Raw genomic sequence first — 27770 nt, 5'->3', positions numbered from 1 at the left:
ACCCCAACCAAGGAGCTTCTATCACCGGTGATAGAAGCTCCTTGCCCCAACTGAGGGGTGTTACGCAGTATTGCATCAAGATCAAGATCTAGCATTGACAAAAAGTGCCATCCTAGACAAATAGGACAGCACCCAGGCTACAAAAATGTAGTACGTGGTCTTCAAAGTGAAAGAGGTCTTCCCACTCTACGTCTCCCAGTGGGAAGCCACTGGATTAGTCTACCAGCTGGTTAGTTACTACGAACAACATGCCCTGCCAGGGCGAGCCTTCGTCGCCACACTACAGACAAAATACTGCGTGTTTATTCTGATAGATGCCAATAGGCTTATCACAGAAACCATTTATGGTTGGCATCTTGTTTTTTTAATCACTTTATCACTACAATATTTCTACATGAATATTGGGAACAAAACATTACCTGCAAACATGCATTTTGTATTTACTGTACAGTAGTGTTCTATTCGATAACAATACAGACGAATCTACACCTATTATCCTAACAAACCGGGTCAACTAAGATCATTATAGAGATTAAAAGGTAACGACATCACGTTACTTCCTATTTGAATAATTTTCCAGCTCTTGAAGATAACATCATCATAACGTCACGCATGGAAAATTTTCGGGTGTTGGAAAATATAACACGCTAATAGACGATAGGGCACTGTGTAGTTACAAGTGGTAATAACTGTATAAAATAATATTATATATAACAATTTCTCTGTTTCGTGTCATAAATTATTTTCTTTCTTTCAGTCTTTTCCCTTGTCGCCCCCCTCCCACCGCACACCTTACTTCTTGGCTCATGTTTTTCGGTTGCAAAGCTAAAAACGACATATCGGTTCTGACCAAGACAAAACGTGGCTTAACGATGAAGATTCTGCACAATATCTCACGTGAAAATTAAGGTGTCTGATCACATAAAAATCTCGGCAAATCAAATTGACCGGTTTTAGGACCGGACACCGTGCATGTGTGTGCGACTCGGATTTTTTAAACTCAACTCACCAGGGGGCGAAAAACTCCACTAGAGCGACGTCGTGCTCGGCAATGCGGTCTGCGAAGTCGTCTCCCGAGTAATCCAGCACCTCGTCGGCGTCTACAGACGCCAAGGCGACGACGGCGAGCAAGGAAAACCACCTGAACATCTTGAGGAGTTGTGATGTCTTAGTGTTAGGGTAGAGAACGAGGAAGTGAGGAGGGGCGCCACCTGCGAGTGACGTGGACCCGGCCTGTGGTGGTGGCGCCCTCTGATTGGTCAGGAGTCCGGTCACGTGACGGTGAGGTGTCCGCCTCTCGTTCACTCTCGTGCCCACAGCAGGATTCTGTCCGTTTTGCCGCTGTAAGAAAATTTTTAAACCTGACAGACGGATTTTAGAAGTACTTTTCCATCCACGGAAAATATATACACTCACAAACGCGTACTCATGTACTTGTGAAAGCGTACAGATTGATGAATTACACAAGGTATGTTTATATTTTGTGTTGGCCTCTACGTTGCCAGCTGATTCCGTGGTGTAGCGGTTATCACATCTGCCTAACACGCAGAAGGTCCCCGGTTCGATCCCGGGCGGAATCATGTTTTGCATTTTTCCCCAAAAATTTCTTTTTACGCCTCCGAAAACTGCTTTTATCCAATTTCTGTAAATATATTTGGTGTTACTGCATTTGATCTTATTTTTTTTGTTGTTGTTTCCTTAAACTTTTTTTGTAAGGCTAGTACTAGTATCTAGGCTCCGGCAATGCAGCATAGTCACGGCGTATCTAACAACGTAGATTTGCCCCCAGACACGGTTCTAAATATGTATGTTCTGTACAGAGTCAAACTTGAGCATTGTTCTGGATAAAGCACGGTTATTTATACGTGAGCTAAGTACGGTAACAGTGTTTTCCCCACACCACACGACGTCCGACCTCCTATTTCAGCACCAAGGACAGCGCCAGGTGAGAGCGAAGTCATACTTAATTTATCAAAATGCAATACTTTAATGGTTGTTATTGAGAGGAATGAGAGTTATTAAAATGAATTTTAATGTTTGTTCTCCGCCCCCTCCCGATATGTAATCATGGTCTCCATAGGTGAAAGTTAGGTCAACCTGGCAAAAGGTGTATCAAAGTAACTGATTCTTCACACAACATACAGTACACGCACATGATACGTACGTAACGTAATATAGAACAAACGCTCTGTGCAACAAATGCATCCTTTATTGTATCACACAAAATCAAAATTACAGCAACAAAGCAGAATGCAACCTTTCATCAAAGTTGCACCACCTTTCCGGCTTTCGTCTAGTTGAATAGCAGCCACGTTTACAAACATTAAAAATTGCTTACACTGAATCACATTTGCATACAACGTTTTGGATTTGTTTCCTAATTTGCACCAAAGTCACACTAGTCACACTAAGGTTAGCCTGGTAACCAGACCCCCGTGAGCTCAGCGCTATCTCTTCCGGGCTGGTAGCGTTTCGGGCCGCCAAACCAGGCCCCAATTACCGCGAGTCTGGGGTAGCTTTTTGCAGACGGTTTTGCTCGCCTGTGCTTAGTAAAAGCCGGGGCAGGAAAATCATTCCAAAGCTGACCAAAGGTTTGATACACTAAGGTAAGATATTTTCTGTGATGATAAAATAAAAATGTTTCTGAATATCACAAAAAAAATGTAAAGAGTAAAAAAAGCTGTGCTGTACTTGTCCTTGGCCAACACAATAAAAATTATATGTATTAGTAAGAATGTGTTAATGTGTTGTATTCATGGATTAATATTGACTGGACTATTATTTTTCCTTACACCTACAATGCACTTGGATGCTCATGGATTTTATTTTTAGTCGGCTTTTATACTGGTAAGCCTATACTACAGTATGGTATGGTAATGCGGTTGTTCACTACAAAAACCAGTTTAAGTACAAATAGAAGGCACCGGCAAAAAATGCATCATGAAAACCTCCTAAAAAAAGCTGCAGATGTAAAGCCTTATGAGAAGGCTAAAATACCTTTTCTAGATAAACACGCTCAAATGATATTCAGCATGAAAGTTTATCTGTGTTAGTACAAGTCATTAGGAAACAGGAAGCCATAGGTGACAATCCTCCGTGAAGTTTTATATATTGCAACAAAGATAATCCAAAGCATCAACGCCAGACCTACTGTGCAGACATTAGGCAACGGTTAATACAATGAGGGCGCGTCACAACCATAAAACATAAAAAGACCTAAAACCATTACTGCTCCCAGGGCGTGTAAAGACACTGTGCTTCAAGTTCGAAGTTCATTTTAATTACACACACACAATCATTGCATTCACATAAAGATCGGACTATCATGGTCGCGTCAGTAGTAACAAAGACAGCCCCACCGTCTTTAACCGTGCCTGTTACTTATCAAGCGGAACACTGGAATGAATTGGAACTGGCCCAAATTTTCAGCTATAAACTCTAGAAACCTTGTTCATGGAGTCAGCTGAAAATTTGGGTAAGTCCCAATTTATTCCTGGTGTTCAAGGAGATAAAGTTTAGTGCTTAATTGAAATGATAGTCATTGTTGTGACTTCAGCAGTTGCTGGAATGTCTTATCGATCTTTAAACTTCTCAGCCATCGCAGTCAGTCTGGACCGGTTGGTACTCAGCTGCATGCTTGTTCCTGGAGCGCCTCACTCTGGTGGCCACCAGAACTGCAGCCAGGGCGATCAGGGTGACCAGCAAACCCACGTTGACTGCAGCTGCCAGCGCACCGGTACTGAGGGAGCCCACCTTGCTCTCTGTACAAGAATACAGCAAACAATGTTTAGGGTTAAATGTTCAAGGGTTAGGTGTAACTAGCCATTCGGTGTAATATAGCCAGCTGCCACCGCTGTCTCAATATGCAACTTGCACATTACTGTACAAAACTGGTGTGTTATGCATAAATGTGGTTTACTGGTTATGTGAAACAAACAGAATGGTGCATTTAATTGTATTGTGAGCCATTACATAGATGATATGATTCCTTACCGCTCTCAGTTTCGTCCAGGACGATGGGTCCCTGGTAGATGGTGTGCCTTCCAGTCATGTCGGAAAGCGCCCTCTTGCGGCGGGCCCCAGGAGCGCAACCCTGCATTTAGAGTAGAGTAAAGTAGAGTAGAGACTTTAGAATTTAGAACGAGGTCGCAACACTTCTACTCATCCATTAAACAGGAGTAAAGGACATTTTCACCAGCACGATTTCCGGAGATCGGTTGAAGTTTGATGGTTTCTGAGTCCGTGTAACAGATTAGATTGTAAAGTGAAAAATTACGGTCACTTCCTGACAATTTTGAAACTCAGCGAGTCTGAGTGAACACTCGTTATGTATACACCCTGCCGGGGGGACCTGTCCTTGGTGCTGAACACCAGTCACTCACTGTCAGTATTCTTACCCAATCGATTTGGGTGTTCTCACTCAAAAAAGGGTTGTCAACTATGTGACACTATCTGCTATCTGCTTTGAACACTTCAATCTCACAGTAGACCTACACAAACAAACAAACAAACAAACAAACAGACAGACCTGTGCACAGCGTGATCCGGGCTCGGCTGCGCCGCACACCTCCACCTCACAGTGGATGTAGACCGCCCGGAGTTCCCGGATGAAGCGGAAGGCCTCGAAGCCGAACTGCTGAGTGGTCAGGTTGTAGCTGCTGTAGAACTGCAGGGTCTCGTCAACAGCGCATCTTTTCATGGGAAACGAAACAATCAAAAGTTTTAACTGCCCTGCAAAGCCTATTAGAAACTTGAATGAATTTTAATTAAATTGTGGATCTGAATTCTGTAAACTCAAACTCAAATTTGAAATGACTCAATTACGACGCTTATATCTAGTACCTATAATACCTATCAACTTCTTATCATTATACCCGTAGTGCTGACCACTTAAGGACTGCCGGTTAATAATGTGTGTTGTGGCATGTTGTGCAATCGCGAACTGAGGGAATTAGTGAGATAGTTATGTGTGTGTCCTACAAAATTCAGCTTTCTAATAGTATAGTCAGGAGTTTAAGTCCTTGTTCTGTCACAGCCTGTTTGAAAACTCTAAGGCATTGACATGGTATGAAATTCTCTGACAAATGTAATGTCATGACCACGCCCTGTAAAATGATCTGGCTTACGATATTTTCTAATGGTGAAGACAGATATGCACTGATGCTAGACATAACGACAGCAGCATATTTTCCATACGTACCCGCCATCAATGAGAGCATACTGCAGGGCATCGTTCTTGTTGGGTGACATGGTAGCCTTGCAGCTCAGAGCAAGGATGGACAGATGCTGGCTGTGCCCTTCAACTTGCAGCTGGAAGTACATGTTGTCTCTGAGGCTCTTGTGTACCTGTAACAAGGTGTATATATGCTGGTTAGACCTTATAAGGAAGTAGGTAATTTCCATGACCAATAGCAGACTAGCTGTTGAGAGCAGCTTAGAACAATAAGTCAGCCCATTGGTTTTCAGACTTGTAACTAGACAACTGCCACAGACTGTAGACCATTGCTAGTACTTGAGTGTACGGCATACATGTATGCACATCAATTGCACATTGCACATTATACTAATTGCACATCAAACTGTGCATTTTCAGACCATTATTCAAGAGCATTCAACCAGTGAAAAGAAAAAGTGTTGAATCCACTTCCATGTAAAAGCGTCCCACAGGGTGTTACTCATTGTATCTAGATAATTAATTACAATCCGCTTTCAAACACAATTAGCTTTAGTTAGCAAGTACTTAGTACTGTGTTACATACCGGGTACTCATTGACTGTGTATGGCTGGAGGTAGTGCTGGGAGTGGAACATGTCCAGCCGGATGGACAGCGTGCCAAACCCGACCTCCGTGAACTCCAGTCCTCCAGGGATGGGCATGAACTGTGCGGACACGTCCTCTTCTCGCTCGTACTTGCACCTGGGGGAATATTTCAATAGTTAGTCATGAAGTATTGTGTAACCTTGGTGGTTTGGTAGTCCCTAGTGGCTAGTGACCCTGCCTCTGGACCATGAAGTTGGGAGTTTAAATTCCAGCTGTTGTTGCTCACCCAACATGCATCAGCTACTTCAGTGCAGTCCAGGCTTAAGAAGCAGCTAGCCAGAAAGTACTGTTTGCTGCCGGCATGCCCTGAGTTCAGAGTGGTGAACTGTACTGAATTCAGAGTGGTGAACTGCTCTTTGCAGCCACTTCTGAAGCCTTAAGTACAGGCTAGTGAGAGGCTACAAGGTTTTCTTCTGTGAGCAATATACATTTAAGGAAAAAAAGGCAAACTGAATGTGGGAAAAATCACTTCCAACTCAAGATGAGTTTCACTGTCTAGCAGACTCTGATACATCATACGTACTTGGAGTAGATGACGCTGTCGTCGTCCCGGGAGATGACGCCCGTTGCGTTGTGGATGTCGATGAGTCTAATCAGGTTGGTGAAGATGACATACGTCGGGTCGAAGGTTACCTGATGAGAAATGGCATTGCAGATTGTCTATCTGAAATAATTGTTCATATGCAATTTGCATTGAAATATTGTAAACAGTAAGCCGTATTAAATTTACTTTTAGTATTAGGTATTCAAAACCTGTATCCTCACTCGATGAAAATGAGTACCAAGATTCAATTAGGGATGTCCTCTTGGATGAGACGTAAAGCACTTTTTGACGGGTCTCAGCCACATTGTGAGCATGTGAAAGATCCCACCACACTTATTGAAAAGGCTAGGTGTCAGTGGTTCAAACCTTACAGTCTTCAGTCTTTCGCTGCATCTTGTACTTACTCTACAAAACTGGTGTGTTACATGGAGAGGACAAGACCACTACCATGGTTTACCACGCCAACGTTGGTCATTATACTCACCCTGGTACCACACTGGTACAGCCCAGTCCGCAGTAGGTGGTGGGTACCGTTGAACACAGCCCGACAGTTCTGGTCAGGATCCCAGTGCAGGTCGTTAGTATTGACAAGGGTGAGCTGCTCCTCTGGTAAGGCCAGGATCATTCCCTCATTGGTGCACGTGGTCTCGGCCCCAACAACTGGAACCAAATGGTTTTCATCATTGCATGGAAGATCATGTGTTAGGGCTGGGTCATATTTGTCATGTAATCATTGAATTTTTTTTATGAAATTCATTTGTCTTAAGCTTGTGACGGAAAATGCTGTCTTAGACCCTTGTCGGCTGTTGGTTTTGTTTCAGCATGCTTGAAAATTTTACGACATCAAAATCAAACAACAAAGGTGTCACCATCTAATTCCCATGATTGTCAGTCGTTGTTTATGTTTTAATGTTTTTTCTTGTTCTAGTGTAGTATAAACCTTACAAAACCAACTGGCGTTGTGAATCTGCTTTCTTGAAATGAGAATAATGAGACTATACCGGTATTTCTCACCAGTCATAATAATCATTGAAGAACTATCGGTAGTTTAATCATCTCTTACGTGTGCACCCTAGACCATCCTCAGCCAGTACAAGAACGCTGTTGGAGCATTCGCACTGGTGGCCTCCGACCGTGTTGATGCAGACATCTTCACACTTCCCATTGTCAACAGAGCACTCGTCAAAGTCTAGAAGGTAAGTTAAAAAAACATATGATGTAACAGGCAGGTCCTTAGTCTCCAACAGACTATCAAGAAAACAGATTTCTGGTGACCACCCAGGGTATACATTTGTACTGGGTAAACCCTTGTCCATCAAGCGAAACCCAATCTCTGCCCACTCACGCCCACTCATGGAACCCAAACATGTAAACCTACATGTACCATACATTCAGGCCACCCAAAACAATACTTCCCTCCTGGAAGCAACAAGGTGGGCAGAGAAATTTAGACAGTTATGTAGGTAGAATATTTTACCAGGTCCCACCAATGAGTACATTCACCCACCCTGAGTTACGGCCAATTATTGGCCAGTTGGTTATTCTTCAGCACACTCGTTAACATCTACAAACCAAAGGCATTTAACGTATTGAAGTACCCACATTAAGTTACACACAAAGATACTCATGCGTTTGCAAACATGCGTTTGCAAACGCATGAGTATTTGCAAACATGCATAACTCCCCACAAACCTCATAGAGGTCATAGCTATTCTCACCTGAACACGCAGTGCCATCCCACACGTGACCCGGGTCACACTTGCAGGTGTAAGAGCCGGGAGTGTTGGTGCAGCTGGCGTTGGTCGGGCACATGTGCACACCCTCAGCACACTCGTTAACATCTGCAAAACAAAGGCAAACGTATTGAAGAAAGATAGAAACAGAAAGATACAAACAGAAAGATAAAAGCATTCACCAACCCTGAGTTACGGCCAATTATTGGCCAGTTGGTTATTCTAATCATGGATGGATGATTCTACTGATCTATACCTCAAAGAGGTCATAGCTATTCTAACCTGAACATGCGGTCCCATCCCACTCGTGTCCCGGGTCACACTTGCAGGTGTAAGAGCCGGGAGTGTTGGTGCAGCTGGCGTTGGTCGGGCACATGTGCACACCCTCAGCACACTCGTTAACATCTGCAAAACAAAGGCAAACATATTGAAGTACCCATATTAAGTTACACAGAAAGATACTCCATGCGTTTGCAAACATTCACCCACCCTGAGGTATGGTCATTTATTGGCCAGTTGGTTATTCTACTCATGGGTGGATGATTCTACTATCTATAACTCCCTACAAACCTCATAGGCCATGTCTATGTGGAAGGCAGTTTACATGTGGTTTACCCCGAAGCCGGTTTCAAGTGGCTCCATGTGAACGCTCCGAAATCACATTGAAAGCGCCTCGATCCCAAGCCACGTCTAGAGGTGGTTTCGAATCGGTTTCCCCGCATCGCGATTTGCGTCTGAACGCAATGTGATTTCAATGTTACTTCACATGGTCATGGATTACCGGGTGATATTTCTTTATTTATATGCAATACCAAAACTTACGAGGCAGCAACTTAAAGACCAGTAATGGCCAAATAATGTGTCCATTCTAGGACGAGCTTCACCGCCTCTGGTGGGACCACGTCGGCATTTGGCCGAGGTACGCTGGGAGGGGGGCACCAGCAAGCAGGTCGTTGACCTCTGACATTATTAACACGCTACCTTGCGTGTTTACATCAAACAGCAATAAATGCAGTTTCTGAGAATCGTGATCGAACACCGTTTCACAGGTGTGTGTGGCACGTGGACCAGATGTGAGGAATGTGAGTTACCCGAATCGCGGTTTGGTTGATTCCACATAGACACGGCCAAAGAGGTCATAGCTATTCTCACCTGAACATGCAGTCCCATCCCACTCGTGTCCCGGGTCACACTTGCAGGTGTAAGAGCCGGGAGTGTTGGTGCAGCTGGCGTTGGTCGGGCACATGTGCACACCCTCAGCACACTCGTTAACATCTGCAAAACAAAGGCAAACATATTGAAGTACCCATATTAAGTTACACAGAAAGATACTCGACATGCGTTTGCAAACATGCGTTTGCACAAAAATATGGACAGATGTAATGTTGCACAGGAAGATACTCCACACGCAGTGTGCTATAAAGGCACAGTTCTGGATGGCCTAGGTATTTTCAGAACTGTGTCCCAGGGGCAAGTCTACGTTCTTGGATATGCAGATAGAGACTATCCAGAACTGTTCCTGACCCTGAGCCCATTCAGGCATGGAACTTATTAAGATAGGCAGGGCTCTGGATACAATAGCGTCTGTCCTTCTGCTTGGGCTTGTTCTGTCCTTGGTGTTGAACTAACAGCTACAGTTGATCGGTGTTGTGTTCCATGCCTGAAAGGTATAGAGTTAGGATTAGGCATGGCTCTGGATAGCCTACGCATATCCCGAACCGTGCTTGGTGCAAATCTACGTGGAGAGTATCCAGAACCAAGCCTGATCCTAACCCTAACCCATTCAGGCATAGAACTAGACAGGAATGGTCCTGGATGAAATTATATATTCGTTCTTGGGCTTGTACTGTCCTTGGTGCTGAGTTATTAGCGTACACTGAAAGGTGTTGTGTTATGCCTGAAAGGGTTAGGATTAGGTCTGTATAGTCTACGTGTATGCAGAACTGTGACTGGTGCAATCTACATATTAATAATCTGCATACAAATGTGATTAGTGCAAATCTTGCGTGGAGACCCTCCAGAACCGTGCCTGATCCTAACCCTAACCCATTCAGACATGGAACATTTAGTAAATAGCACTGATCTGGATACGATTAACAGCTTCTTTCCAAAGGAGAACAAAATATGTGTGACTATTTGAAGTTGGGTCCGGAGTGATGTACTCTCACCTGTACAAGTTTCGCCATCTCCGACAAACCCTGCGTCACAGATGCAGTCATGTGACCCCGGCAGATCGACGCAGTGCGCATGCTCGTGGCAACCGTGGGTCCCGTTGGCACAGTCGTCTATGTCAACTGAAGAACATGCAGAAATCTTAATTGACACTTAAGTACAGCGACTTACGTAACAGAAAAACATATGCGAACAAGTACATGTAAGTGTAAAAAATGAAGTTCAACATAAATACAGGTATATGGATAAATCAATATGCTGAACTAAACATGTCTGTTTTACTCATATTGCAAAAAAACCTCATGTTTCAAACTCATGAAATACGATTAATATGTGATGCAGAATACGATTGCTTACAGTGTGGTCTATCATTAAACTGGTAATCTATAGAAGATAACATAAAATGACACTGAAGAGTTTAGAATTCCTCTAATATTTGCAATGCTGTGTTAACTTACTTATGCACATGGATCCATTGCCGAAATACCCCTGGTCACACTCGCAGATGTAAGACCCGAGTGTGTTGATGCAGGTCGCGTTGGCATGACATATACCGGGGTCCCGTGCACATTCGTCAATGTCTTAGAGAATGAGTACCAAGAAAGACATCATAAGACATTTTAAATCTATATTTGAAAAGCCAGGATAGTTTTTATAGTGTATCCTTAACAATTGTTACCAAACTATCCTTTGGGCCCGGTTACATCTGCCATACAATCACACGGTACCATTTAACACCAAGAACATTTTAGCAACAGTTTTGTATGTGTTGTACTGGATTCAGTGCTGTGTTGTTACGAAAAAGGCTGTCTTTGATCCCTGTCGGCAGTTGGTTGTTGCAGCCTGCTTGGAGAGGACTTACTTACTTACTTACTTGTGCTTGAAAGGACACAACGTCAAAATCATATGACAGCTTATGACGGATGTGGCCGTGCCGTTACAGCAAGGTACTGGTGGCTCCCAGTCAAAACTAGATAGGAGTTTGAAAGAAGGAGAAATATTTGTCATAGAATACTGTGTAGTTCTACTTATAAATACAAACTAGGCAATAGTACCGTCACATTCCTTGTTGTTCTCCAGACGTAAAAACATCCCCGCCGGACAGGCACAGTGGTACGACCCGACCGTGTTGACGCATGCGTGGGAACAGTTGCCGTTGTTGTTCTGACACTCGTCAACATCCTGGGTCCCTAGAAACATTTAGTATGATATGTCAACATCGGGTTGTTGGAAAAAGGAGTCCAGTCTGATTGGCGGAAAAAGCAGTCCAGTCCAATTTGGGGGTGGAAAAAGCAGTCCACGAAAGACCAGTGGTTTCTATGAAAGACCATAGGTACAATTATTTTTCTTGTCTGTGTACTTCGAGTTTCTTTGGGTACTTTGAATTTCTATGAGTACTTCGAGTTTCTATGAGTACTTCGAGTTTCTATGAGTACTTAGAGTTTCTATGAGTACTTAGAGTTTCTGTGAGCATGGGAACCTAGAGTTTTTATGGGAACTTACAGTTTGTATGGGAACTTAGACTTTGTATGTTAGAGTTTGTATGGGAACTTCGAGTTTCATCTATCAACAAACATGTTGAACATTGTAAGCAGAAGAACTTTTAAAAGGTAAAAGTATATCATATTTCTAATAGCTTTAGTTGCCTAGAACAATAATATGCAACTCATAATGTATTGTCATCAGCCACAGGAAACAAAGTGCCCCCAGAAAGTCGGACCACACACAGAAATTGAAGTACTCATAGAAACTCAAAATACTCATACAAACACTAAGTTCCCATACGAACACTAAGTTCCCATACGAACACTAAGTTCCTATACAAACTCCAAGTGCTTACAGATACTCGAAGTACCCATAGAAACTCGAAGTTCCCATAGAAACTCGAAGTTCCCATACGAACTCTAAGTTCTCATACAAACTGTAAGTACTCACAGAAACTCTAAGTACTCATAGAAACTCGAATTTATATAGAAACTCTAAGTACTCATAGAAACTCAAAGTACACACACAAGAAAAAAAATAATTGTACCTATGGTCTTTCGTAGAAACTACCGGTTTTTCGTAGACTGCTTTTTCCAGTCCCAAATTGGACTGGACTGCTTTTTCCGCCAATCGGACTGGACTCCTTTTTCCAACAACCCGTCAACATCAACAAGAAAGCAGAGATTTCAGACTTCCGGAATTCCGGAAAAGCTAAGTATGCAATCCTTAGCTTCCCGAATTCCCTCATGTCGACATCTAATTCCTGCTGGCTCCCAGCCTTCATGCTCACCAATTCCCGAGCCTGACCGTCAGACCTCCTGTCATTCTGCCTGTCAATCTTTTCCCACCCACGTGCTGTCAAACTACAGTTCAGCCACCCAAAACAGCACTTTTGTACCCAGTAATAATTACCTTGTATAGCGTGAGAAATTGCCATCATAACATCGATGAATATCTTTTGTTTCCAGATGCAGCTTGCTTGTAGATCATGCAAGAAAGAATTTGTGGCACTTGGACTCGAAAGCAATGGATTGCATTGGGCCAGGAGGATAGAAATTGGTTGGATGCTGATGGCTTTTTACCGAGCACACTATGGAGCAATATCGATCATCTAATGTTCAATACAATCTTTTTATGGTTAAGTGGAAGTAGTTCATCGAAGAAAAGTGGATTTCTCTTACCCATGTACACAAGAGTCATGCACCGCTGGTCAGAATCCGCCCTGTTACATTGAGGTGAAAGAAAACAGACATAAATTCTTGAGAAATTTAGGCAACTACACTATAGACGATTATGATTATTCTGCTCTATTATGTCGTTTCCCTTTCTTTCCACTTCAGATTCGTGGTTATCTACATTTCTATAACGAATTAACAAAACACTAAACAAACGCTTTACTTTGAGTACGGAATTGGCATATAAAACCATACACTGTCAAAGATTAATTTACATTCAAAATGTATCTATTGAAGCATTTATTGAGTCGAGCGTCATGGGAAAAGTGTATCAGCTTACATGTTGCTGTCCTGCGCCTGGAAACAGAAGATGTGCTGCCCGAGTTGCGCCTGGGTCGGAGACCACGTGATGTTGACGTAGGCGCGGTGAGGCATGATGGGATCCGTGACCAGGTCTGACTTGATCATCCCACGTGGAGAAACAGTTGTGATCTCCACAATACTGTAAGAAATCCCAGGGTCAGGGATAATTGTCACTCTAAAATCCATCATATCATGCACGATATTTATCACATCATACGTACGTTGCCATACATCGAACCTGCTAGGTGTTGAAACGTGATCGAAAACGTAATCGAAAATCGCTCTACATCATTTGTCAGTAAAGGATAGCACCAAGTGTTCAGCACCAAGGACAGGCATTATGTATATGTTAGCACGATCAATTCAAGTTTTTTCTTTTCACTCACTCACTCACTCACTCTCGCTCGCTCGCTCGCTCACTCACTCACTCACTCACTCACACACACACTCACTCACTCACTCACTCACTCACTCACCCACCAACTCACATACTCACTCACCCACTAACTCACACACTCACTCACTCACCTAGCTCCGGGACTCTGTGCCTCCGCCTCTATGACCGCATGATAAGTGCCCCCTGCCGGAATGACCACCCTGTCCCTGGCCTGGGGCGTCTGTCCGATCAACTGGGGCTTCAGACTGCACGGGGTGTTGGAGGTGTAAGCTGGATGGAGGAACGAAAGAGCAGAAAGTGAATACGCGAACAAAAATCCCCCTGCAGTTCCAAAACAAGCTGCTAGGGGAAAGCTAACTGTGCCACCACAAAATAAAGGCCATAGCATGTCCAGAACAAGAGAGACGAAAAAGTCTGCTGAAGTACAAAGAAAAGTCGCCAGAAGGAGGCATATAAACTTCCTTGACCTTAAGCTTGGTCTTCCCAAGACCTACCTACATCACACATTAAATGTCATCAGAATCTGTTCAGGCCTTCTGAAGAGAGAGAGGGGGGGGGAGATGGAGAGAGAGGGGAGGGAGAGAAAGGGGGAGAGACAGAGACATAGAGAGAGGGGGGAAAGAGAGGCAGAGGGAGAGACTGAGAGAGAGAGAAAGAAGGGAGAGGGGAGAGTGAGGGGAAGGAGAGAGACAGAGAGAGACAGAGAAACGGAGGGAGAGAGAGAGAGGAAGAAAGAGGGAAGGAGGGAGAGACAGAGGGAGAGAGAGGGAGACAGAGAGGCAGAGGGAGAGACAGAGAGAGAGAAATTGAAACACACACACACGCGCGCGCTCACACACGCACACATATAGACACATATAGACACACACACGCACACACATACGCACACATACACACACACAAACACACACACACACAGAGAGAGAGAGAGAGAGAGAGAGAGAGAGACTAAACCAACATTACACCTACCATTGACCAGGAACTGCAGGGGAACCCTGCTGAGTCCAGACCCTGCTGTCCTGGGCGCTCCCGGTGGGTAGTCCTCCAGTGTCAGCGCTATGGCGTACCAACCGGGGGTCAGCTCTGGTACGTTAAGGCCTGGTGCCGGGAAGAATTGGGGTAACACGGACTATACATTGTTACTAGGGTAATCGCGAATATCTAGATTTTGGAGCAACAGAATAACTTGAAATTTGGCAGGCACTTAGATAAGAACCCATTCATTTAAAAAATGTTTAATAAATTTAGAAAATCAACATGATATTGTCATAATTAATTAGAAAATCTGGCATATGATTTTACAAAGACAAGCTGAGACCAAACCTTTGCCAATGGCCAGGAATACTGAAATTTTCAGAGGATATAGGAGCAGTTGTGTAGTATAAGAATCGGTTTCCAGAAAAAAAGATTATTTATTAATTTTAAAGGAATATCAAAATTTTGATCATTTTGACAGCATTTTAGGGGGTAGCCATGACATTATCGATTGATAGCTAAATATGCGGTGATTAAATGAGTTATCCGAAAACCGATTCATATACACCAACTCGTCTCGTCTTGTTTGCACCAAATATCAAATTTGTAGGTAGTGCGGAAAGGTTTGGTCTCAGATGTATGAATTCTGGATTTTTTTCTGTCCCTCACTACTCCTGCACAATGAATCATGTTGACAGCTGAATATCTGACAATAGATAAATTGTATTTAGCACCTTCTTTGTAAGTAAGACAAACAAATGCAAAACACTGGGCGAGGCATGGGGCATTGAAGCCAGTGCAATTATCGCCTGGCCTGTTGCATATTCAAGTCTTTCCCCTAGCACTTTGCTCATTGTAATATTAAAGTAGGTCATTATAATAGTATAATGAGGCTTTGCTAGGGGTGCTGTGGACGGTTCAGGCCTTACAATAGCAGAGAGCATACCTTGGGGCGTGCTGTACGAGATCTCACAGGTGTCCTGGGGAGTGTTAGGAAAGAGATGTTAATGCCTTTGGGCAATCAAGAGTTTGATCATCGTTAGAAAACAAATATTATTGGTACACCTCAACAAAAGCGTCTCAGAACTGGAATAGTTGAATTCATCATTTTGTGTTGAAGCACATCGGACATTTTGGGATCGTTTTGCATGCAGTTTCTAACACAACACAACACAACAGGACAAACAAAAACATTTACTTTGGGAATCTGGAGGAACAGAACTGTTATCTACCAATCTACATCTTGCACTGCAAGAAATGACATCCGGACAAACGGACCACGACACCTACGCGGAAAGGCGTTCAACTTGGTTTTGTGGCAAAGAATGTCATTATATTTTCGTTTTACCTCATCCAGGCTTGATAAGGGCAGCGGGTCGCAGGCGTCCCCACACTCGTTGAACACCGAGGAGTAGTAACACTTCACGGCGTCGCCGTCTGAGTCTTTGGTCGGGATCCGGATTACGGCATCACAGTTGATCTGGATCCTGCAGGGACGGATGGAGGGATGTGAAGGAGAATTAGTACAGGTCACTGAAAGTTCTGGGACACAGTTTTACCACACATTGTAGTACATGTGGCATACTGTACACAATATTTGATTGACCAACATATACGACAACGGTGGGACCTGTCCCGGAGACAGTTGAAACACGAGGAGCGACTAGGAACCCAATGTTATACAGTCGTAGTCTTGATGCATTTTGGTTTACATCGATAAACCAAGGACGTTAAAAATCTAGATTCTTAACCTCGTTGGTCTAACTTTTTTTTGATCACCTTAGTCTAAATCTAAAAAAAAGGAATCACTGACGTATAGTCCCTATTTTTTCAGGACTGGAATGGGAAACACAACATCTTTTTCGCTCTTACCTGTGTATGGCCGAGCTGGCAGTGATGGGAGAGGAGTTGGGCCGGCCGGTGTCCGCTCGCACGCCAATGTCGAACTGAGTCCTGACTTGCCAGTTCGGCTCGTGTGTTCCGCCTCCAGGACGTTGGACCGTGATCCAGCAGCAGCTGTCAAAGCTGTTGTGAAAGGTGAAAATGAGTACCTAGCTTTGGTTTGGGACGGCTGTTCAATTCAGACCCGTGCTTTATCCAGGACCTGATGATGCTCAGGCACGCTTCTGGATAGTCTAGGCTTATCCAGAGCCGTGCCTGGGACAAATTCACGTTCTTGGATGCCCGGAGACTGTCCAGAACCGTACCTGACCCAGCCCTAACCCATTCAGGCATATAGAACTAGACAGGCACGGTTCTGGATAGTCCAGGCTTATCCAGATAAGCCAGGTCTTGCTGTGTAGAACATCCTTGATAGAACTGGTGTGTTATTACTAAAGGAGGTTTACCGGTTATGCGAAACAAGCAAGCAAACAAACAATTAGGTATCATCAACGAGTTAGCGTAACGTCACCTAACGATTGTTGCGCTGCCAGTTGTTGCATTGACAGTCATGGTGTTGACCCCTTGCTGCCAGTCCTCCTGCACGCTGAAGTCGGTACAGTGGTAACTGGCGGGGATCATGCCGTTGGGAGTGTTCCAGCTCCCCTCTCCGCTCATCAGCTCGTTGTTGTCGATTGCGTCCTGATCACACTTGTCCGCGCTGGGCCGCCGCCAGGCCAGGCGATAGTTACAGTGGACCTATAAAGGTTAAGAACAAGATGGTGAGGTGGTTTTGTATTTTGGGTTTTCGACTTGGAATCTAAATGTTCTGGGTTCGAATCCCTATAGCTAGCAGGCCCAATCTCGCGCCCCTGGGAAAGGCACTTTACATCTTAGCCATATCTTAGAAGAGCAAGTTGAAGAACCGATCACATTTAACGCGAAGATGGATAACCTTTATATTGTACATTCATACAAAAGAAGTAACTTTAGTAACTTACATACATTGACAGGACTTCTAATACAAATCTAAAACATGGATTCTGATACATAAGTTCGGTTTCCTCTCATCTCTTGATGATGTTGAATACTAGTATAACGTTACAGGTTGAAATGGAATCGGGCTTGATGATGATTAACATACTGGTCAAAACGAATGCGTATGTAGCGAATGTTGAACGTTCCTGAATCCTGATTCAATACAAAGTCAATAGCTGTAATTTGTAACAGCGCTTTGTAGTTTGATGACGGTCATCGAGAACAAAGTATATCTAATTTTATCAAGTACGAGGAAGCTCCCCTTCTTTATGAATTAATTCGTCAAAATCTTCGAATACAGTCTTACCCCCTACACCAAGCTCTTGATGTTTCTAATAGATTGAAACTCAATGGCTGAAGTTTAAAAGATGCTATAAATAAATACCTACGGATACCGCGTAACTACTATACCCTAGCTCCTATGTTGTAATAACTCTTACCAGGCCCGTGTCGACCATGTCAGGTGTACAGGAGATGGTCCCGCCTCGGAAGTGGGACGCGTCCACGGACGCAGCGGCCAGGAGGGCGACCAAGACGGCAATGCGAGGTAGAAACCCCAACATGGTGGACTCCTGCTGCTATTTTTGAAAAGAAAGTAGAACGTGTTTTTGCGTCGCCTAGTAAAGAGCATGGGCGTGATTTTGCGAGTGATGATGATGCTTTTTTGGCACATGTTCCATGTAAGACATTCACCAATTTAGCGGGGCACGCATCCAGGCGCGCGGAGTTGTTTGCGCTCACTTCCCGATCGTATGCACCATGCCTGTCCGGTACCAGCGCGCCCACTTCGGCATCGGATGTGATTTCTCACACGAGCATCCGTCACCCAAATCACGAAATCGCCAGGACACGTAACCAAAATCTGGGGGCCATGCGAGCTCACAACCCGATCGTGAGCGACATTCCTGCCCGGTACAAGTGTGCCTACTTCGGCAGTGTCAGGTCTTATACCTAACATCCGACTATCGCATCACGAAATCGTCGTAGTCACTATTCTCATTGCATTGTAGTGAACCCCTCCCACGAAAAGGCTAGCGGGCAGGTCAGTGCTCATCCACCGGCCAACGTGGCTGAGCGCTGGTTCACGCAGGTCGAGTCGACACGGAGAGGTTTTCTAACTACGTGTAGTTGTTGTAGTTGTTTAGTTGGCATTGTACGCCTAGACTTGGTGAGGCTAGCGGGCGGGACAGCCTTCCGCAGTCTCCGTTTCTCTGCTGCAGCTTCTCCCCTTCTCTTGTCTGCATCTGCAACACCGTTCTGTACAACTCTGCGCCAGGCAGCTCTGTCCTCAGCCTGGGCTTCCCAGGTGTCTGTTGGGATGCCACATGCTTTCATATCCCTTTTGCAAATGTCCTTGAAACGCAGTGCTGGACGGCCAACTCGTCTGGATCCAGAGGTGAAGAACTGAGCAAAGCCATCGACTCCCTCCCATGTGGAAAGGCACCAGGCAGCGTAGTAAGTAAGCCTTTCATATAATAGACCTTTCCTCAAGGCGGACCACTGGACTCTAGGTTCTTATCGGCAAAGACGCGATCTCAGGCCGCGATTTTAGGCCGTGAAAAAGACGGTCCCGACCGCTAGCCTCGCCAAGACAAGACCTGATACACAACTACGCAACTACAGCAACTACGCGTAGTAAAAAAAAAACCTTTCATATAATAGACCTTTCCTCAAGGCGGTGGACTCTAGGTACCTATCGGCACAGAAGCGAAGTCAGACCGTCCAAAAAGACGGTCTCGCTCGCTAGCCTCGCCAAGACAAGACCTGATACATCAACTACAGCAACCACAGCAAATAAGCGTAGTAATAAAGCCTTTCATACAATATACCTTTCCTCAAGACGATGGACTCTAGGTACGTATCGGCACAGAAGTGATCTCAGGCCGTGAAAAAAGACGGTCCCGCCCGCTAGCCTCGGAAAGGCAAGACCTGATACTCTAACTACAGAAACTACAGCAACTACACGTAGTAAGTAAGTCTTTCATATAATAGACCTTTCCTCAAGGCGGTGGACTCTAGGTACCTGTCGGCACAGAAGCGAAGTCAGGCCGTGAAAAAAGACGGACCAGCAAGCTAGCCTTGGCCACAGACAAGACCTGATACTACAACTACGCAACTACAACAACTTCGCGTAGTAAGTAAGCCTTTCATACAATATGCCTTCCTCAAGGCGGTGGACTCCATGTACCTTGGCACAGAAGTGATCTCAGGCCGTGAAAAAAGACTGTCCCGCAAGCTAGCATTGCCAAGACAAGACCTGATACTCCAACTACAGCAACCACAGCAACTACGCGTAGTAAGAAAGCCTTTCATTTAATATACCTTTCCTAAAGGTGGTGAACTCCAGGTATCTATCGGCACAGAAGCGATCTCAGGCCGTGAAGAAAGACGGTCCCGCCCGCCAGCCTCGCCAAGACAAGACCTAATACTCCAACTACAGCAACTACGCGTAGTAAGAAAGCCTTTCATATAATAGACCTTTCCTCAAGACGGTGGACTCTAGGTGCCTATCGGCAAAGACGCGATCTTAGGCCGTGAAAAAGACGGTTCCGCCCGCTAGCCTCGCCAAGACAGGACCTGATACATCAACTACAGCAACTACAGCAACTAGTAGTAAGAAAGCCTTTCATTTAATAGACCTTTCCTAAAGGTGGTGAACTGTAGGTACCTATCGGCACAGAAGTGATCTCAGGCCGTAAAAAAAAGACCATACAAGCTAGCATTGCCAAGACAAGACCTGATACTCCAACTACAGCAACTACAGCAACTACGCGTAAAGCCTTTCATACAATATACCTTCCTCAAGGTGGTGAACTCTAGGTGCCTATCGGCAGAGAAGTGATCTCAGGCCGTGAAAAAAGACGGTCCCACAAGCTAGCATTGCCAAGACAAGAACTGAAACATCAACTACAGCAACCACAGCAACTACGCGTGCTAAGAAAGCCTTTCATATAATAGACCTTTCCTCAAGGCGGTGAACTGTAGGTACCTATCGGCAAAGACGCGATCTCCGGCCGTGAAAAAAGACAGTCCCGACCGCCAGCTTCGCCAAGACAAGACCTGAAACATCAACTACAGCAACTACATCAACTACGCGTAGTAAGTAAGCCTTTCATTTAATAGACCTTTCCTAAAGGTGGTGAACTCTAGGTACGTATCGGCACAGAAGTGATCTCAGGCCGTGAAAAAAGACGGTCCCGACCGCTAGCCTCGCCAAGACAAGACCTGATACTCCAACTACAGCAACTACAGCAACTACGCGTAGTAAGTAAGCCTTTCATACAATATACCTTCCTCAAGGCGGTGGACTCTAGGTGCCTATCGGCAAAGACGCGATCTCAGGCCGTGAAAAAGACGGTCCCTCCCGCTAGCCTTGCGCACAGACAAGACTTGATACTACAACTACGCAACTACAACAACTACGCGTATTTAGAAAGGCTTTCTTATTATATGCCCATCCTCAAGGCGATCGACTATAAGTACCTATCGGCACAGAAGCGAAGTCAGACCGTCCGAAAAGGCTGTCCCGCCCGCCAGCCTCACCAAGTCTAGGCGTACAATGCCAACTAAACAACTACAACAACTACACGTAGTTAGAAAACCTCTCCGTGTCGACTCGACCTGCGTGAACCAGAGCTCAGCCACGTTGGCCGGTGGATGAGCACTGACCTGCCCGCTAGCCTTTTGGTGGGAAGGGGTTACTACAATGCAATGAGGATAGTGACTACGACGATTTCGTGATGCGGTAGTCGGATGTTAGGTGTAAGACCTCACACAGCAGAAGTAGGCACGCTTGTACCGGACAGGAATGTCGCTCACGATCGGGTTGTGAGCTCGCATGGCCCCGAGAGTTTGATTACGTGTCCTGGCGATTTCGTGATTTGGGTGACGGATGTTTCGTTTAGGAATTCACATTCGATGCTGAAGTAGGCGCACTGGTACCGGACAGGCATGGTGCACACGATCGGGAAGTGAGCGCAAACAACTCCGCGCGCCTGGATGCGTGCTCCGCTAAATTGGTGATGTCTTACATCGAACATGTGCCAAAGTTTTGAAATGAAACATTTTATGATAATGGAGGCTACAACTAGATCAGGATTATAAACAATCTTACCTGTCCTTGCTCTTGACAGAGTGGATACAAAGCTGTCGCTCTGTGAACAGGAGACGGGTTGAGAGTAGCCCTGAAAGTGTCGGTGGTTCTGGTGTGGACTCCTACTGCAGCTGTGCCGCTCGAAGAAGTGCGCGGATCCGACCAGAGTTAGACTTTTTCAGCTTTTGAAGATGTTTCAATTATCTGGGTAAAACTGGAGCTGATTGGTGAATGAAAACGCGCCTTAGAGCGACGCCCTGTCTTTCGTAAGTCAAGCACAAAGTCACGTTCACCTGGAATTGTTTGGAGAGGGTTATGGCCAACTTGCAGAGACCACCTACGGGCACAATTTATCTGGTAATAGACGGAGCTTAACTGCTTTGTACAAAACATAATTTAACAAATACCTTTTCTTGCGTGACGAAAAAAACAAGGCTGTCAACCACGATACTCATTTATGCACAAGAATGTGCATAGTGCTATTACCAGCCTTACCCGCACTGTTAATGATCTGTATCTTCAGCTAGCTGTGTAGCCAGTAGAGCCTCCCTTATAGCTGTGTAAAACTGTTAGCTGTGTGGCACATCAGCTTCACAGCCACGAAGCTGGTTAGCTAACACTGAACTACCTGTTACACCCGACCTTTGTACATCTTCTTTAAACGTCTTCTTTGCACGTTTTAATACTGGTTCTGACGTGCCTATTTGATGCACATTTTAATACTGGTTTTGACGTCCCTACTTGATGCAAGGCTTAATAATGGTTCTGATGTTCAACGAACATAAATAAGTATTATACGCTCAACATGTGAAACAGGAGATTGGGTCTAGGCAGCTGGATAACAGTTATAGCATATGATTTTCCCTGTGGTTATCCTGGTGATACAGCACTTGTAGACCTCATGTCTCAAAGCCTGTCAAAACCCAAAGACCAACCGCCGTGTCTTTCATAAGGCCAACTTTAGACTTACGACGGTTGAATAGTCGTGCGAATGTTTATCGTCAAGATGTTGAAGGCTACGGTATTTTACCACCGTCTAAACACGATCCAATTGGTCGCACAATGGTAATCCTCGAATCGTCGACACTACCACCTCGGACCCTTTCGTGCGATCCTTCAGCGGGGGGTCCGAGAGGGAGTTTCCTCCGTACAAAATGAACCGTCGCCGGCGACGGAAGTAAGATGTCACTGATCATATGCAAATGAGCCTGCAAGCATTATTTTCTGTCCCAAAACATCGCCTATAGTGCTAGTTTACCATTAAATGTCGTCAAACGTGCCAGGTGCGATCCCCTACCACCAATAGCTACTTCTCCGGTACCGATCCGCCTTCCTGCGGCAGCACCGAACGCTGGATTCAGCTATTATATACGCAGACGATATTGTCATACTATCTACAACCCAACACTGACTACAAAATGCATTAAACTCTCTAAGTGTTTTCTGTAAAAATGGAAATTATCAATCAATCTAAGCAAAACAAAAGTAATTGTATTCAACAAAAGGGACATATGTACCCAAATCTCAAATTCCACTCCCTCAGCAAAGACATAGAGATAGTCTCCTCATACTGCTATTGCTACGGTCCCAGTTGGTAAAAGGGGCCCTGGCGGGTAGTTCCCGAGCTGTTTTTTGGCACTTTCGGGCGGGACCCCTACGTTGCCCCGCGGGACACCCCGCGGCTATCGTGTATCGGGCTATTTTTGGGCCCGGTGGTGCCCCGAGAAGAATTAAACTCTGAGTTAAATATTCTACCCGGGTTGCGCTGACAAAAAGACGCCGTGACCTCACCGTGAGAACACCGAGAGGTACCCCTCCGGTTGTCGGCAGTCCATCGGGACACATTTGTTACGTCACAGACCAGATGAACAGAATAAAGGTGTGTACTTTGTAAACCCGGGTAACATGTGTGACGTCACAGATCAAATGATCACAACAAAAGCGTGAATTCTGCATTACGTATTGGTCAGTACAAGACATCGTCAGAGAATCTGCCGGGTACCTGCCGGAGACCGACCAAAGAGGGTGACAAACTTTTTAACAAAAAATAAATATAATGCTACTGGAGGAAACTTTTAAGTGTGATCATGACAGCCGATGCCCGCCAGACTCCTGAGCCCGGCCGGGGCCAGCCGGGCTACATCCCTGACGGGCATGCACCTGGGTGACCTTAGCTTATCTCGGGATTGTCTTCACAACAGGAGGCAATTTTACAACAGCATATACTATAGAAGAAAGCTTTAAGGGCCTTATTCAGAATCAAAACTACTTTAGGGGACACTAACCCGTCAATATCAGTCTATTGTAAATTATTTGACGCATGTGTAGTCCCAATATTAACTTATGGTGCAGAGGTATGGGGCAAAAGTGGACTAAATGACAAGTCACCGATCGAGCAAGTGCACACCAAGTTTTGTAAATCAGTCCTAGGTGTAAGGAAGAATGCAAGTAATCTTGCCGTAAGGGTAGAACATGGTAGGTTCCCTATGTGGATTGAATTTTTTTTGAGATTATATTCATATTACAAACGATTGGTTAAAGAAGTACCAACGAATAGCCTTCAGTTTGAAGCATATCTAGTACAACAAGAGCTGCACCAGAGTAAAATACCATGTTGGCTGTCTAATATTAGTAAAATCCTGGAGGAGTCGGGCTATGCCTACCTACTTCTTAATAAAGATCACAATACATCATCTACACAATCTGCGGTGAAACAAAGGCTAACAGACATTTTCATGCAAACATTTTACTCAGAACTTAATTCTTGTGGAAAAAAAGATAATCAAGGAAACAAATTAAGAACTTACAGAAAATTCAAACAGTCATATGAAAGAGAAAGATATCTGGACATTGAAAACTTCAGCTATCGCCGAGCCATGGCTAAGCTAAGAATTAGCGACCATCCACTGCACATTGAAACTGGTAGATACAGCCGGACTCCTCCGAATGATAGGCTCTGTGAACATCTGTAAAAATAATTGCATAGAAGATGAAAAACATTTTGTCCTGGGATCTACGCAAATCTCTTTTTAACACTATTAAACTGGGCCCGAGATTTACAAAGTTAACAAATGACGAACTGTTCACATACATAATGTCATCGTCTAAACACCTGGTAATTGAGAAACTCTGTGAATTCGTGTACGCATGTCTCAAGAGGAGAGAAGAAACTAGTATGCTATTGTAAGCTCTAGAGTTAGATGAAGTATAGTAACTGTAGCTATTTGTTTTGTTTTTCTTCTTATACAACGCCCTATGTACTAGTAAGTAGTATCATCCAATATGTCATTTCATTCAGTGCATTTAGCCCGGAAGGGCATGAATATGCAATAAACATCATTGTCATTGTCATCATATAAAAAGAAGAAAAAGAACAATCTGATGCATCATGACGAAAACAAGGGGGTTCTTTCGCCATTTCGAATTCACGCGGCGTGCCATCCTGCGCTGCGGGTGTCCGCCACGCTTTCTGGTCATGTGTAAAGCTGTCGTGGACAACATTTATCGTGCGACTATGTACCGTCGTCAGTCTAAGATCAAAGACCAACCGCCCACCTAAAGTTGTTTATACAACACCTGAAGACCAGCTTAGTTGTTTATACAACAAGTCTGACGACAATAACAAGGAAATATTTCACATTCAAGGTCCCTGCGGAACAAAGAGGTGTCACTCCCGAGCCTGTACTGTTTATTGTACGTTTGTGCTCTAACAAGTCAAGTACAGGTCATGAAGAGAGAGAATGGTTTATTCAACAACAAAAACCCTTGCAGCAAAAATGCTGAATTGCGGTTTTTTTTCCACTAAAATCGTGTGCTTGAATAACCGGGAAAAGGAATACAGTACATTGCGGTGTAATAACATTTAGACTATACATACTAATGCGGTCTACTATTTACAAGTTCGACTTCTTCTCGCTTCTTTAGGTAGTTATAGATGTAAGAACATATTGGGCTAATAAGCGCTGCACTGCCTGCAACCGTTCACTTGTTTTCTAATGTACGACACGTCAGTACGTGAAGAGTACACTGAAGTTGGCAGTCCAGTCTGTATGTAACACTTCTGTTTAATTCTATGCAGTGCCAGACAGCCCTTGCCAGCATGCCTAAAACTCGCCATTACCCTACGCATTCCTGGCGACCGGGAACAGCTACCGATCCTTGGAGTTTTAATTTCCTTCAGGAGAGCCCACATGCAACACAATATCACTGTTCATCCCTGAACTATGCCGGGCTATCGTCTCGGCTGTTCTCCCTTACCCGCTTCGGCATTCTGACACACAAGTATACATACGCTGTAACATACACAAGTACACGGTGTAACACACACGTGGTAAACTGTGCGACGTACTTTGAAGATAGAGTTTATATATGCTCCCTATAAACCCCTTTTCCTGACCACCTGATGTACTTTTCAGCACATAATCTTAGGCAGGTGCCTGTGCGGCCGCCGGACGGTTCCCGGGCAGTGAGGTTACGGCGTCGCTTCGGCGTATTTCGCCGAACGGGGCCCGAAGTGATTTTGAGTTTGAGTTAAAATCAATTCGGCGACCGCGCGGGGCCAAAAATAGGCCGGCAGCCGTCGGGAAGCCGGCCGGTCCTTCTTCTTCTTCTTCATCTACGTGCCAAACCTCATTCGGTCTCCGTCCAGGTCCCGTAGTGCCAAAAACACGGAGAACACGCGCCGAGCGGGCCCCTTTCTTCAATTGTGACCAGAGCTTTACGAAAGACAGGACGGCCGATCACTGGGAGTCATAGTGAGGTCTGTGGATTTTGACAGGCTTTGAGACATGAGGTCTACAAGTGCTGTATCACCAGGATAACCACAGGGAAATCATATGCTATAACTGTTGTATAACCATGTACCAGTATTAAAACCAGTATTAAAACGTGCATCAAATAGGGCCACCAGAACCAGTATTAAAACTTGGGGAAGATGTACAGGCGATGAGTCAATTCGCTGGACGCCAGCGTGGGGCGGTTTGGGGCGGACTGCCCAAACACCTGTCTGACCCACTCGAATCGATCCAGAAGCGTTGCCTCAGGATCACCGGGATACCTGCTGACGCACTACCCTCCCTAGCAAGCAGACGCGAGAGAGCTCCACTTAGAACACTTGAAAGTATCCTACAGGACAGTACTTCTCCTCTTTGGGGATTAATCACAACCCCCCCCAGCTAATCACTACAACCTCCGCAGGGGGAAACGCTACCAGTCAATGAGAAGTAAAAGCAAAAGATGTCCTCTATACCACTACCTCTAAATCTCTACTACAGTAACGACTCGAGCTCTCAGTAGCTCGAATATTTAACACATGATCAGCTTAGGCTACGGTTGTAGTGTACTCTCTCTCGATTTTATGGACTGCCTACTTAATATATGTGTACTGTGACTTCCCCCTATATTAATTTACTAAGTTTATACAACTATATATTGTCTAATTACTACTTTTACGGTGTTTTTAAATCTGTTGCATGCTGCTTCAATTAGTGATTTTAGAATTGTACTTGTTTTAAAATCCAGTGAAAGTCTCTTATTCCACTGATTGTAAATGAGCGTGCAATTCAGTCGTCAGGCTGCAATATGCTTTTGTGCAATAAACCAATTAACTAACTACCGGTACCAAAGGGGAGCATCGCCACATTAAGACGTACAAAGAAGAGGTGTAAAGAAGATGTACAAAGGCCGGGTGTAACAGGTAGTTCAGTGTGCACGGGGTAAGGCTGACAATGACAACAAGCACATTGTTGTGCATGAATGGGAATCGTGGTTGACAGCCAGTGTTATGCATCCCTTGTTATCCGTAGAAAAACCCAACAGGTACGTTGGTGCTCGAGAGACAGTTTATGTTGACTGTTAGTCCTCTTTGACAAGCCCTTCTTGTATATTGTGTATATGAAGCGAAGTGTGGTGAGGTGTCAGCGTTTTCTGTCTGATGTTCACGGTCAATCAGCATACACGGGCACGGCTTCTGCCTGCACGAGTAGGTACTCGTGTAGGTATGCCTAATCTCCAAGCAGATCTTTTGGTGGGGGTAAGACAGTATCAAATTGGCCAGTCTGTATCCATTTCCCCACGGATAAAGACTGGCCAATTT

At 44.7% G+C, this 27770-nt stretch overlaps 2 protein-coding genes and 1 non-coding gene across 4 annotated transcripts in view; 1 reads left to right on the top strand and 2 right to left on the bottom strand.

The window, feature by feature from the left end:
* Positions 1-1244, bottom strand: part of LOC109478374 (protein disulfide-isomerase A3-like) — an 11648-nt gene extending 10404 nt beyond the window's left edge. The window contains exon 1 of the mRNA XM_019779902.1: positions 1010-1244. Coding sequence (XP_019635461.1) covers positions 1010-1149 — 140 coding nt within the window. The 5' untranslated portion in view covers positions 1150-1244. The remainder of the gene's footprint in view (positions 1-1009) is intronic.
* A 263-nt stretch (positions 1245-1507) lies between these two features.
* Positions 1508-1580, top strand: Trnav-aac. Its single transcript has one exon. It is a non-coding gene; the product is annotated as a tRNA-Val (tRNA).
* Positions 1581-3320: 1740 nt separating this feature from the next.
* Positions 3321-21860, bottom strand: LOC109478376. Of its 2 annotated transcripts, none has more exons than XM_019779903.1 (24): positions 21698-21860; positions 18024-18161; positions 17078-17304; positions 16537-16689; positions 16013-16151; positions 15611-15644; positions 14659-14787; positions 13821-13959; positions 13270-13431; positions 12936-12976; positions 11325-11459; positions 10728-10850; positions 10266-10391; positions 9250-9372; positions 8380-8502; positions 8083-8205; positions 7428-7553; positions 6849-7024; positions 6344-6453; positions 5760-5916; positions 5201-5346; positions 4529-4691; positions 3994-4093; positions 3321-3761 (listed from the first exon to the last, which is right to left on the bottom strand). In XM_019779903.1, exons 2-24 carry the CDS (start codon positions 18144-18146, stop codon positions 3592-3594), a joined length of 3048 nt encoding a protein of 1015 aa, XP_019635462.1. In that variant the 5' UTR covers positions 18147-18161; positions 21698-21860; the 3' UTR covers positions 3321-3591. The 2 variants fall into 2 exon arrangements, with proteins under 2 accessions (XP_019635462.1, XP_019635463.1); XM_019779904.1 differs by having other exon boundaries at positions 18024-18158.
* Positions 21861-27770: the final 5910 nt, after the last annotated feature.

The sequence above is a fragment of the Branchiostoma belcheri genome, unplaced genomic scaffold (assembly GCF_001625305.1).
Source record: "Branchiostoma belcheri isolate BF01 breed outbred unplaced genomic scaffold, Haploidv18h27 scaffold431, whole genome shotgun sequence".
NCBI lineage: Eukaryota > Metazoa > Chordata > Leptocardii > Amphioxiformes > Branchiostomatidae > Branchiostoma > Branchiostoma belcheri.
Note: the sequence above shows the minus strand (reverse complement) of the source record. Positions and strands in the feature narration are given on the sequence as shown.

What these genes read in the sequence shown, in the direction of transcription:
- LOC109478376 (XM_019779903.1), bottom strand. Translation starts at nt 18,146, where the DNA reads ATGTTGGGGTTTCTACCTCGCATTGCCGTCTTGGTCGCCCTCCTGGCC. An exon ending in GACAGCGTCATCTACTCCAA is followed by an intron (nt 5,917 to 6,343) that starts GTACGTATGATG and finishes ATATTCCCCCAG; the next exon opens with GTGCAAGTACGAGCGAGAAG. An exon ending in TATGCTCTCATTGATGGCGG is followed by an intron (nt 4,692 to 5,200) that starts GTACGTATGGAA and finishes TCCCATGAAAAG; the next exon opens with ATGCGCTGTTGACGAGACCC.